General features: G+C 41.0%; 1 protein-coding gene across 1 annotated transcript in view; it reads left to right on the top strand.

Annotated features, from left to right (window-relative positions):
- The window catches only part of bcl2b (BCL2 apoptosis regulator b), a 30,966-nt gene extending 16,997 nt beyond the window's left edge, over nt 1-13,969 (top strand). The window contains exon 2 of the mRNA XM_053628542.1: nt 11,875-13,969. Coding sequence (XP_053484517.1) covers nt 11,875-12,015 — 141 coding nt within the window. The 3' untranslated portion in view covers nt 12,016-13,969. The remainder of the gene's footprint in view (nt 1-11,874) is intronic.
- The last annotated feature ends 190 nt before the right edge of the window (nt 13,970-14,159 follow it).

Here is a 14,159-nt window from a genome sequence, read left to right as displayed (position 1 = left end):
ATGATATTTTCTTGACGTCAGATAGTATGCAAAAGGTAGCACTTATGTGGAGCACTCTGCTCAAGGCTGAAACCACTATGAAACCAAGGGTTTGTCTAGTTTTACCTCATGCCTTGTGTCCTTGTGGTGGCACGGTGCTATAATGGGTAGCACTGGTACTCGAACTCACAGCTACAGAGTCCCGGGTTTGATCCTGAGCTCAGGCTACTGATTATGTGGAGTTTTGCATGTTCTCGCCATGTCCAGGTGGATTTCCTCCAGGTTCTCCAGTTTCCTCCCAATCCTCTAAATTGCCCCTAGATGTTACTGGCATCACATCCAGGGCGTATTGCCACCTCGAACCCACTGTTTCCGGGGTAGACTCTGGATCCACCATGATCCTGACCAGGGAAAAAATTGTTTACTGATGATGAATGAATGAAATGTAATGGTTGGTTCTAAAGTGTAGACCTTCTTTACAAACTGATACCAAAGCAGTGACACCAATTTTTATGCAATGAGGACAGTCCCCTGGTTGTTGCTCTTCTGAAGCATTGACTTGACTTTTCTCCAAAGCACGGGTTCCAAACCCTGGTCCCAGAGTACCCCCCTACACATTTGACCATCAGCTTCATGAGCAGGGACAACCCTAAAATTAGTAAGACAGGGGATACTCCAGGACCAGGGTTGGAAACATTTATTCCAAAAGTAGAAGAAAGCTGGCTTACACCATAATTTTGTCAATGAGGGCAGTCCCATGTACACCCACCTTCAAGGGCAGCTGAATTTAAAACATATGTCAAAGAAGTTCTCAAGTCGATCACGGTCCCTGGTTTATTTAACTAGTCATCCAAGAACCAAAGGTTCTATCTCTATTCACCACAATCTGCAGCTGTAGCACAGACCTGTTCTTAATTCAGTTGTCTGCTTGATGGCTCCTTTCCAAAGTGATGCCAAAGTATGACAGCTTATACCTTAATTTACCCAACAAGGACAATCCCATATACACCCACACTTGAGGGCTGTGGAACTTCAAATGCATGCCGATTCTCTATTCGTTCCCTGCCCCCACTTTATTTAAATGGTTATCCAAGACCCCATATCTCCATCTCCATTATCCATAATCTGCAGCTAAAGCATAGACTTTCTCTTAATGCAGCTGTCTGACCCAAAGTGATGCCAAAGCATTATGGCTTATACAGTAATTTACCCACTGAGGACAGGCCCATGTACATACTCCAGGGCTGTGGAACTTCAAACAAATTCTCAAGTTGCTCATTGTCCTCACTTCATTTAAACCTGAGAAGTCTCAACCTCTGTTAACCGCAATCTGCGCTTTGTTCCATTTTTAACACAGTAAAAATTTCAAAAACCCGAACCCCGCCTCGCTCCATTGTGAGCCTGCAGCTTAGTCAAAGCGACTCTGTTGCCAAAACTGTCAGGATTTCATTACCTCTTTTCTCCAGAAGCTCTCATGATGAAAGAAGAACCTTGACCTGAGGAGAACGAGGGGGATGATGTTCATGGAGGCTTGGAGGAGTTGTATTATTTCAACTTTGATACTTTCGTTATCTTGCAGCCATTTAGCATTGTTTGTTTGGCAGCAACCCTGAGATAAAGGGCAAGAAGTCGTAGCGTGACTGAGACGCTCTGAAACCCTGCAAATCAAAGCTTTTAACTGTTACGATGTAACCGGAGCTGCATGTCGACTCTCCATTGTCTCTCAATTATGCTATTATGTGACTTTTTTTTTTTAAGCCAGCAATGCCGAAATGAAGAGCGGTACCATCTTTTTTTTCTGGGAACTGCACGCTTGAGAACTGCAACAAATTTCCTGGAAGGTTTTGGTATTTTGCATTTAAACAAAATCATGTAAAGTAGAAATTTTACTGTACGTTTTTCCCACCAAATAAGCATAGTTTGGTCTTTTCACCAAATTTTAGAGTAGTTTCACGAAATAAAATGTGGATTTGTCCTGTATTGTTGAGGCGACGTACATCTTGATCATCCTATTCGTGCACTTAAAGCGTGGCTTCCATACCTTGAGGGTTTCACACTCCCAGCCTTTATGAAACCGTAGTTTACGCAATAGTCAAAGTTTTTTCTCCTGCTAACCTCAAATTTACACCAATATTACATAATGTTGTTGCCTGTCCTTTCTTTTTTTTTCCCCATAAACATATTCCACATGGGTGTGACTTGTTTGGGCTCATTTCGCTTTTCACTTATCACCCTGGCTAGACGTTTGGACTTGCATGACGTTCCTCGGTAATGAAAGCCCACGTGTCTGGTATTCACTGGCTTCACCATGGAAAAGTTAGCTCATCTCCAGACACCGAGGCGTACCCCACACACTCTCTTCTCTCACTTATTACAGACTTCTATAACGCTGGTTTCATAGGCATGGATCATTTCTTCCAGCCAGCCATCACAAGACTAGGGATGTATTGATGCCATTTTTTTTTTCCAGAACAACTGCATGTTTTTTTTGGTACTCATCAATACTGATAACGAAATTGCTTACCTGTTGCTTACCTGTTGGTGTACTCCTAGCAATGAAACTCCTTGTGCAGTGTTTCAGATGTTTAAGCTTATTTAAGGTGCTGCTTAAACATTATCTTTAACAGAGAGCTTGAGGTTGGCTGACCTGAATATTGCAGCAAAGCGTAGAGCTTTTAGAGTGATCAGTGCTCACCAAACTGAAGTGCTCTCTCTCGCATGCGAGAGATTCTCCATAAATGCTTGAAGATGTTTGATCAGGTTACTTGTGTTGTAGGAAGATTCTGTATTTCAGTGGTCACCAAGGCTCTTCCTTGAGATCTTCCGTTCCTTCAAAATCTAACGTACCTGATCAAGAACTTCTTAAGGCAACGATTAAATGATCAAGTGGGCACGATTTATGGTTGGAGATAAAGTCTTCAGGAAGGTAGATCTCCAGGAACAGGGTTGGTGACCACTGCTGTACTTTGTCCTCGAGCACAGTTTGCTTTTATTTGCCATTTGATTGTCATCTGGTCATTAGCGTGGCTTACGTCACGTACCGTCACGTGGCATGGTCATATCTGTTCCACACAGTCGCACTCCCTCTCCTAATACGGAAGACGCATTAATCTTCCCGAAGACACAACAAGCCATGGAGGAATGTTCTGGTTCCCACAGCCTGTGTGGCTGTATTTTATCATGTCTCCAAGCCACATGGCGTGAGGGTGTAGGGTGTATTTTCACGCTCTCTTGGGAACTCTGGGTTCTTCAGCAGGAAAGATACTTGAAAGATACCTGCCTATGTGGTTTCATGTGGAGATTTCCTTTAACACGAGAACGCATTGGGTGACTTCTGCAAAGGGCATCTGGGAGCATTCAGGGGGAAATTTATCTGTGTGTGTGTGTGTGATGATGGTGATGATGATGATGATGATTCAGCAACCCTTTTTGTTCATCCCTGTGCGCGTCATCCTGGCCTTTTCACGTCGCAGATACAATAAGTCTTTATTAGATTCTCTGACTGAGCTGGTCTGGTTTATTTACAGCACCGAGTTTCAACCACACACACCCCACACACACACACACACACACACACACACGGTTGCATTGAGGAAGAAACCAATATGTCCTGTTCTTTTTCATGCATTCATACAGGATTAAAAGCTTTTCTGACCTGTAAGCACTTCTGTTCTTTTCGTGTGAGCCATTAGGGCTGGCTTTGTGACTTAGAGATGTGTAAATCTTTCTATATTTTATATAGAACGTAGTCATATAACTGACTTTATATATTAGGGCCAGATAAGACGGGAGAATATATCATTATTGCGATTATATTAACGCAGGAGTCAGCGCTTCTCTAACTCTACTTTTGCTCGGCTGACAAAATCTGAACTTTTTTCGTTCTGCGAAGATGAAACATAATGAAGACCTTTTTTTTAAAAATATCTTCGTTTGCGTCCGATTACTTCCCGTTATCTTTCTCTTTTGTGGGTTATACATTTAGGTGCATCAAAATCACCTGCGTACAGTTCACACCGCCGAGGTTTCCAGATTGTTCTCGAGTAGAAGCATCCAGGACAGGGTTTTTTCCTGTAGCATCTAGACCCTTTGGGGATAGAAAATACGGACTGAAGATATCAAATGATCAGAATAGCACTTGATATAGCGTATCGTTACATATGCAACATGTATAACATTGCAGCCTAACCTTCTTTGAACCTTGATATAATAATGTTCCGTTAGCACGGACTAGTGGTTTAAGTATCGTGGACTTAAGTATCCCCCCCACATTGGTGATGTCACATGACTCAGCCGCCGGTACAGAACGCTTTTCATCTTTTTATTTATCTTTTAACTTGGGCACGTCCGTAAACAAGCTCGTGGACTCTCACGCCTCTGGTCTCGTGGCCGCTGTCTGTATTGTCTAGGATCCTGCTTACACCACTCTACGTGACAATCAGACGCAGTGTGTAATTTAGTACCTGTTTCAAGGCTCTAAGTGCTTGATGTTATGTCTGATGCAACCGTTTGTGTATAAACCGTTTTACGTTGTTTGCACTGGAGCAGTTCCCACCTTTTCAAAGTGCTAATTACACTACTGGGTTGTGTTGCGTCTTCACACCCTGCAGTTTAGCTCCTAAACCCCGTGTGTGCTGGTCCCATGGGGTCAGGCTCAAGTGTAGTGCCTTCAGGCGGCGACCGATGAAACGCAACGCTGTGTCCCGTTACACAATTCTCTATACAGAATACAGAAAGCATTATGGGAAATAAACGGCCCGTATTTTCAAACGTTTTGAGTGTTCTTCTCATTCACAGAGTGATTACCATCCTGAATGAAATATTACTGCGTACCACAGCAAAACAACAGACCCACAGCTTAAAGTTCAAAGCCCTCGACTGAGAATAATGATTCGAATTAAAATGTGACGAGTGACTTTAATAATATATATCTATATCAGTCACGTCGATTTGTTTTACTCGATTTGCTCCAATTGTTTAAATCGTGTGAAATCTTGCGTATTCGGTAGTCGTATTCAGCTTTAACGTTGTAATAATTGCGATCGGCATAACTGCCTGATAATTTAAGTGTGCGGTTTGCAAAATTCTAGCTTTTCTAGCCCCAATACAAAGCCGAAGAAACGACCTTCAGGTGCTGATCGACTGCGTTTGGGTTGAAGGGGAAAATTGGGTAAACGTAACTTTCGACCGAACTCATGAAACAACATAGTGCCATACTCCGGCGACGCTGACGAATAAAAAAACAAAAACTGCACCAGTAGGGGCAGTGAAGTGATGAAGGCATTTGATTCGTAGCCATTGTTTCGGCTAGGTGATCGATGAATTCCAGAATTACTAAAATGTAAGCCGATGGAAAATAAAAGTGGGAGGAAATGTAGAAAAGAAAAAAAAATTCACTGCGGATTACGTGAGTAGCTCTCACCCGTGTAGCTAGCTAGCTAACCCTTGATTTTATTTTATTTATTTATTTGTTAACTTTGCAGACAACGTCATGGGCATGTGTGTGTTGTAAAGCTTTTCATTACTTCTGAAAGCTTGAACACTCATAACATGTCTCAAGCAGATCAAACGTGGCAAAAGTGCTATCCTGTACAGGAGTAGCACCTTCCCCGAAACCGCTGACTTGTGAGAAAGGCAAAGCAATAACGTGGCGGTAACCATGGCGCCGCCAGACGCCCAGTAAAAGAATCCCACATTTGTTTTCATTAGGCGCCCTTGTGAAGGCGCACACTTTGCACTGAGGTGAAACGAGTGCTGCGTAGGAGACGTGAGAGACAAACGCTGACCTTATTAAACACTTCTGCTGATGAGAAGCGTCTTCCGCACCGGCAGGAAGATAACGTCTATCAGGTTTATATAAATATCAATCTTTCACAAAAAAAGTATTAAAATTAACGTAGAGTTCTCCTACAACGGTTGCGTTTTGACTCTTGCACACATTAGCATTCATTTAATCACATAGAAGACTGGAATAACACCAAGGCAAATTAAACATCGCAACAGAATACTGTTTGTGTTGCAGATTTCAATTCGTTCATTCAGCTATAGCTAGCTAACCTAATTACCCAGACAACTAGCTCACTACATTTCCATGTAAACAAATGAAAGGTAATAGTACACCTTTATATCGCATATATGCTGTATCGTTACAAGTTCGGCTTAGATTAACAGCAGCACTGTTAAAACGATCTTGAAGCATTTGAAACATCTCCAGATCACCAGGGGTGCACTTTCTTACTGTGCTTAAGTACTATTATGGAAGATGTGTACTTTACTCGCATATTATTGCAACCGAATACTTGCAATTACCTAAACACGCACTACAAGTCCGAAAACACCTGATTTTTTTTCTTTTATTAGTAAGACGCCGTTTGTACAGGACGAAATATCGGACTTCACCATAAATTCACCATTTAATCGAAAGAATTATGTTGTGTTAACTTTACATTTGGTAAATTTGCTACTTAATTTGTGTAATTTAGCTACTAAAATTAGCTAGCTAGTTACATTTTGCAAATTAGATTGTTAGATGAGCTAGCTAGTTTTGTAAATTAGCTAGGTAAATTAGATTGTGCCTTAGCATTCCTTTGAAAAAGGGTTATTAAACGTTAGCTAACCAGCAAGACAAATTCTAGGTTTGTCTGAGCTAGCAGAATCTTTTCCTTAAGACTGATTGACTGACTGCTTAGCGAACTAGCTAGCCGTGCAGGATCCAGCATTTCATCGTTACTTTTTACTTATTTAATGTAGATACTTTTAGACTGTCACTCGAGTACATTTTGTGCCGCCGTACATATACATATAATTGAGCAACACTGTGACACAGTTTTTAAAAAGTAATGTTTCTCAGCGTCTGTCTGTTGAAAGATGAAACATGATTGGCTCATACTTCGCCCCGCCCCCGGTGAAACATGACTGGTCCTTCTTGTTTCCATGGTGCAGTGAGCATGAGTTTGGTTACTGAGCGTGCTCAAATGCCTAGAGGGGTGGAGTGATACCAAAGATGGCCGTCTTCCTAACGTTTTGTTCTTGTTTATAGATTACTTGTAGATGATCACCTGACTATCTGGATGTGGTTTGAGGCTGACCTTTACACAAAATATTTCGGGCGAGATAGACGTATGTTACCTGCTAGCTACGTTACCTGCTAGCTACGTTAACCGCGTAACTCCAGTGCAGGCATGAAACGTTACTGCTAAACCACCAACCATGAGCTAATCTGAATTCCAAATACCTTTTAAAAAGTTTTCAATTCCTACTGTGTTTCCAATCTCATCCAGGATGGATCCTACAGTGGAGTATCCACTCGTGGCTAGTCATAATGTCAGAATTGTTGTTATGGGATAAAATCTCCAGCTTAAACATTCAAAGAGCAATCTCTGTCTCATTCATCTTCGCTGGCCGCTTTCATCTCACCTGCTCTCGCGTCTTTAAATCAGAGTTGATCTGCTCAAACATGGACGCAGCTTGAGTGAACTGATATGCCATCAAATGAAAGAGTCTGAAACAAAGTTCAGTTTAACGTGACATTGGGTAAAAGTCTTTCCATGTGTACATGGATATATATTTTAAAAAAATATGGTTTATAAAAAGGATGGTTTCAGTTCTGTAATCTGATTAAACAGAGTCAAGACGACATTGCAGGTTCAGGCCATTTTCAAAAACATACATTTTAAAAAACCACCTTTGGAAGGCTAATGGGTTTAATACTAGTTTGTGTTCACCTGTTCACTATAATTCGTATAAGTTTGTGGTTTATTTGAGAAATATCCCTATACGTGTGGATTGGAACACAATAAGAAGCGTGTTAGAGATCCCCGCTAGGAATCATGGCACCTCACGGTGTTGCAAAAGCAGCATCGTCTTGTGACTAGCGATACTGTGGAACCATATTTATCCAACAACACGAGAGACGTGTAATGGAAAACAGGCATGCTCCACTTCATCCCACCAGTGGAGAGAGAGGTCACATGTGTGTGTGTGTGTGTGTGAAGGGGTGAAATGATGAAACAGAGCATGATGTTCTCCTTCCGCCGTCCCATGACGCTCAGCCGATTCCCTTTTCCACCAGTTCGGTCTCTTATGACTCGTCTCTCTTGCCTACTGCTGAGAAAACATGGAGAAGAAGAAGTGGTGAGGCATGCTATGAAAAGCTGCAAAACATTTGCATAGCTCCTCCCCTTTAACCCCAAATATAGTTGTTCAGTTAAGGATGTGTTTGGTGTGTGACATTTGCTTCTTCTATGAGGCTACAACATCATAGACTTCCACTTGTTGCTCTGTATGTTGAGGTATATCCTTTAGAAACACTAGATCTGTGAGCTAGATCTTGGTCTTTTAAAAATAGGCATTAGCATGTTTATTGTAATTACGAACTTGTTGGTTAGCCTGTTTGATGCTGCAGATCCAGCATAGCTCAGAGCATGCAGTAGCCTTACTATAAATGATAGGTGTGTTAGCATGTTTACTTGGCTTACTAGCCCTACAGCAGTTTATATATTTGACGATTTGTTTAGTCCCATTAAACTCTAGAACCAACACTCACAATGGCGTTATGTTTAAGCTTTTGCATCCGGCTCTGTTGTATGACAGCGACCATGTGTTAGCATCGGACAAGTCAAACACATCATCCACGCCAGTGTTTTTACACCATTTAGAGCAGGAAAATATTCACCCATGTCAGGTCTTGAACACTCGGAACACTTCCTCCCATTCTTAATGTGGGACTTTCCTTGCCATTACAGCCGTATTTTACAATAGTAGGGCATGGGGAGGAGTGTTTTTGGTTGCTTTGAGTAAAATACAGATTAAGAAAGTTGCAACCGTGAGAGCCAGAGAACTAGCAATATATTCACACAAAGGCAGCTAGCATACGGCTGATTAATAGTGAAATGTCTGGGATGGGAATATGATTTAGGGAACAGGTTCCTAGAGCAATGTATGAACTGTAATGTTGGAGATCTAGAGTAGAATGACAATGACAGCATCTTAGCAACTTTGTTGCTAGATTTGGTGCATTTTTAGTCAGCTTTAATGACATTAGTCCCTAATGACAAACAACAGCCAGTCATTGATCACCATTATTCCCAACAACCAATCACTGATCACCATTGTTCCCAATAACCAATCACTGATCAACCTTATTCCCAACAACCAATCGTTTGTCACCATTGTTCCCAACAATCAACAACTGATCAACCTTATTTCCGACGACCAATCACTGATCACCATTGTTCCCAATGACCAATCACTGATCACCATTGTTCCCAACAACCAACCACTGATCACCATTGTTTAAATGTGTTAATATGGCTTAATTCAATTAGGTTGTGTGTTTATGGAAAAGACTGAGACATTAAACATGTCTTGGTTGATTGACTACATTTGTTTTTTTTTTTTTGTGCCACATTTGTTACTTTATATGGTTTGAATGTGTATTCTGTCCACAAATGAAAATAAAATCAGAACTTGGCCGAGCTTTACTGTACACGTTTCTGTAAATAGAGGCCATTGTGTACTGCTTGAGCGCTGACGTTCACCGGTATGACCCGCGGCAGTGAAGTGGGGAGATTATGTAAGGCGTGAGGTAATCATGTCGTAATCGTCTTCCCAAACAAACCGCGGAGAGGAACTGTCCCCCGTTCTCTCCACCACCCCGCCCCTCCCCTCCCCTCCCCTCCCCATTTCATCCATATGACTTCAGCTGTAGCTATTAGATATCCTGCTAAGAACAAAGCCTCCCGTTTTGAGATGAGAGCAGCTGTGTTACCGGACATCCTCTTTTCCTCTGTGCACTTTAAAGAACTTTCCATTTCCCAGTTAGAGCCAATAAGGCGGAGTTACACGACTCTCTGGGTAAAACTGGGCTGTGATTGTGTATGGAATGTGTGTGTGTGTGTTTGAAGATAAATCATCTGTTTTTAATCAGGCACGTTTGGTCTCCTGCGTGTGTCGGCATGCAGATGGATCTTCAATCTCTCGACCCCCCAGATCGCCTGGCACACACCAGTACACTCAGAGGAGTATGTGTGTGTGTGTGTGTGTTCTTAAAGCTCAAATCATGGTGCGACTTACATTCCCACCACCAGGAGGACGAAGAGCTGCAAAACATTGGTGTGCATCCACCCTGAGTTGGATAATATGGACAGAATATCCTGCAGCTTTCTATTGCACTTATATATTTAAACTAAAGTCTTTCATCTGGAGTGTCTGATTGGTCTGGATGGAACCCTGACATCACACCCATCTCCAGTAGTTTAGTTTGATACTGATCACGTTGTTATGTTCAGACCCGGTCGCCCAGTTGGGTCTCTGAAGCAAAGGCAGGGGTTTTGTCATTTAGAATTTTTCTTAAGAATAACATTATCGACGTTATTACGCTTATAAACACACACATACATAAATTTCCACTGGAATCTAATGCCAGTTTTAAGAAAAACGGGTTCCTAAAGGGGAAAGGTTTACAGATTGTACACAGTTAAAACTCTGTGAAAAGTTTGAGAACCCCTGGAGTACCCGGACAACATGCTTGTTCTAGATTTTTTCCCCAAACTACATACAATATATTATAAAATTTCGTATTGGGGATTGACCTACTGCTTCCCATTTTCCTTATCGGTATATTGTAACGGTTAATGGAAACCATTAGGTCAATTCCTGTGAGGAAATGTTTTTGCTTTAGTATGGAAGGACTTGTTTCTTACTGAAGACTTTTTTTTTCTTTGTGATGCATGCTAATATTAATTTGTGACTCTAAACTACGTCAAACCTCAAACCTGCAAACAATTCAGGGGAAAAAATCCCCCAAACTTGCCTGATCCGCCTAAAGAAAAAAATACGAGGTCCTTGCAACGCAGCCTGCTGGACTTTGTGGTCTTGGTGTTAGAGAAAAGTTGTCTCACAACTCTCACAATCCTGATTGGCTGAGGCAGACCCAGTAAAAACCAACAAACCAAAAAACAACCTATTTGTAGACTGATTTGCACGAGTCAGTGTTTCGGATATCCACAAATAAACGATCAGTTAATTTTATCAGTGTATTTGCAACTGAGGTAAGAAATATACGTGTTGAGCTCAACAATATTGATTTCTGGTCCTATCTTGAATCTGCGTTTTTTTTTTGGTTTGTTTTTTTGGTTTGTTTTTGTTTTTGTTTTTGTTTTTAATGGTTGTGGTTTATTAGACTCAGGTCAACTTTCATGCTTTGCACACCGTCTATTCACGTAAATTCACGTGCGACACCTTGTGGTGAAAAACGTTCACATCCGGCAGTTGGAAGCGCATTAATTGTGCAACATAATAAATCTGTATAGGATATTACGGTAATAAAAAGTACTACGCACTCAACCGTTATATTTAACGGTGGTACTGAAAGTCATAATGTTGCATTAACAAAAAAGAAAATCTAAAAGAAGGTCCGTGAGTGGCCATTAAAAAAAAAATCTTGTCTTAAAAATATTTTCTTAAATGTTACACAATCTTTAGGGTTCAAATGGTCAAATAAACAAAATTATAATTAAATTCTCTTTGGTGAAATTTAAGTGTGAAAATTGTTTCGAATAGTCAATCATAAAATATAAGATCCAATCAGATTCCGGTATGCAAATAAAGGATGTGCAATTTTGCATATTAGTAGAATTTTGAATATCTTGACAAGGATAAAAGTGTGGATGTTTTTTTCCCCCAGGTTTTTTTTGCCCACTAATTTGCATATTCATAGAATTTGGATTTCTTGATGAATAATAATTCTAGAGCTCTTTTCTGTTGTCTTGTAACATTTTTGTGGCACTGCAAAAAAATATAAAAAAATAACGGCATTTAGGATTATATTGATTTTTATTTTCAGGGTTTCACCCTTAACTTATGATTTTTTTTCTCCTGTTCTCATTTTCCCAGGATGCCTTTGTGGAGCTGTACACGAGGAAAAAGGATTCGGTGTACAGCAGCTCCTGGCCGTCCTTAACGACGTCCGTCTTCAGTTTGGCGGCACTGGGGGCAGTCGGTCTCACCATTGGGGCTTATCTGACTCAGAAATGAAGAACTCCAACCATCCTCTCCTCTTTCTCCTCCTTTCCTTCCTCGTTCCCTCAGCGTTTTGGAGATACTCACATCCCGGACGTTTCTTCAAAACCTTTCATATTCCTGTCATATTCATATCATATTATAAGTCCTTCTTCACTTTTCCTCAAAAGAACATGACTCGGGTGCGAAGACAAAAGCTAAGTAACGATGTGTTCCAATACAAAAAAAACCCAAAAAATGAGGTGAAACAGAAGAAAAGAAACGTTCACTCACCTTGAGGAATACCGGCCAAGTCGACGATTATTCTTCCATTTTGTGACCTTTGTTAAGGCTCGATTTTATCGGCATGGACGTAAAGTTAATCCGCGTTAATGATGAGCTCTGCATTTTCCAGACATTACGACTGTTTGACACCTTGTTCATTAATTTTATAAGCAGCTTTTTGTCTTCTCGATCACTTCTGCTGCTTCAATAATGCTAGCTGATGTCATGTTAGCACCAAGCTAACAGTTAGTGTACCTAACCATAACCTTCCCTTAATTGCTGGAGTTAAAAACACGCTAACAAATGCACAATGTGAACACAAAAGAACACTGTTGCTAGGCAACCGGGGAAATACAGTCACCAAAGAATCCTCTCTGGTATTTGACAGTAAATGAGGATGAAATTAGCTAGCTAGCGGTTACGTAACGACGGAGTATCCTGCACAGAAGTATCCGGAATGACGACTTTTCTCCCAGATGTGTTGGCGAAATCGTGAAGAAAAGACACTGTATGGCGAAAACGACTGTACGTAGTGTTTAGCATTCTTCAGTGGGTTATAGAGAAATGCCAGCGCTGTGTCCCAACTCGAGCGCATGAGGAAGTGTCTCGGGGACAGTCTGGAATATTTTACGGTACTTCTGTTGAGGAAAATCCAAAAAAGTTCAAAGGTGAGGCAAAAGGTCTCTTGGTCTCGACAGTGAGCGTTTGGGCGCTTCAAGGATGGCTGAGAAGATGAATGGAAAACATGGTGAGGACGGAACGCTGCGACATCATGAAATTAACGTCACTGGGACATTAAATCTTTATGATGGGCTTTTTTAAAGTTTTTTTTTTTTTTTTAAGTACAGAACATTTTTTGTCTTGCACTTGATTTAAAAAAAAAAAACATCCCTCAGATTTTTTTTTTTTTTAAGTCCTGATGTTCACTTGGATACCCCCCCGATCTAGAGATGTCCGATCTCTAGCTTTACTAAGTCTGCAATGCTTGATCGGATCAAGACATCACTAACACGGCAAATGTGTATTTTTGATGTCGAAGGTTGGAAGTGAAAACGGATTTCACATTTTAGCTGCTCTTAGGAAACGTACATCTTGCGCCAACTTTCAATATGGCCGCCGCATCCAGCTGAATGTCTTTCTGAGGGACTTCAGAACATTATTTCTATCTGTTGTGTCTGTTTGTACAACAAAATGTCTCTGGTTAAATGTGTAAGGCAAGTGTGTACAAGTCTGACTACATGACTGAGAACGAAGGATGGGAAAGTAACGCTGGTTTAGTCGATGGGGTGAAGGATCAGTCGGGGGGGGTGACCACACATTTTCTTTTCACTTATTCTAAATGTAGTCCATCAACATGAAGTAGATATTAGGTGTTAGCTAATTTTGCCTCGCTAATCAAGTGAATGTTGGACACCGATATTTAAAGGAGGAATGAATGAGGTATGAAAGAGCAAAACGTTTGTTAGCTAATGAAGATGTCTGGAATGTTTGAGAGAGAAAATGTACGTAGGAAAGAGATGATGAATCTGAAATCTTTATGAAGATGATAAATGTGTGTGTTTACTGAGATTAGAGATCAGAGGTCACAGGAAGCTGGAAGCGATGTTCAAGATGGCCGACACACCGCAGGACTGACATACATGAAAACCAGGACGCATTATTATTAAAATTAGCCATTGTTGTTATATACTATGCCTATACTCCCCAAGACAGTTACTACACCTTCATTAACATCTCCCATTAAGGAAATTCCTGTCACCTGACCCAACAGATTGATTCAGTTGACTCGGCAAAAAGAAATGAGAGCTGACGTTGTGTATTAACGGAAACCGTAACCGTGACGGAAGCTTTATTTGGCTAGCTAGTTAATTAGCTAGTTATCCGGCTAGTTATCA

The sequence above is a fragment of the Ictalurus furcatus genome, chromosome 7 (assembly GCF_023375685.1).
Source record: "Ictalurus furcatus strain D&B chromosome 7, Billie_1.0, whole genome shotgun sequence".
Taxonomy (NCBI): domain Eukaryota; kingdom Metazoa; phylum Chordata; class Actinopteri; order Siluriformes; family Ictaluridae; genus Ictalurus; species Ictalurus furcatus.
The sequence above is the reverse complement of the archived record's forward strand: the minus strand, read 5'-3'. Positions and strand labels throughout refer to the sequence as shown.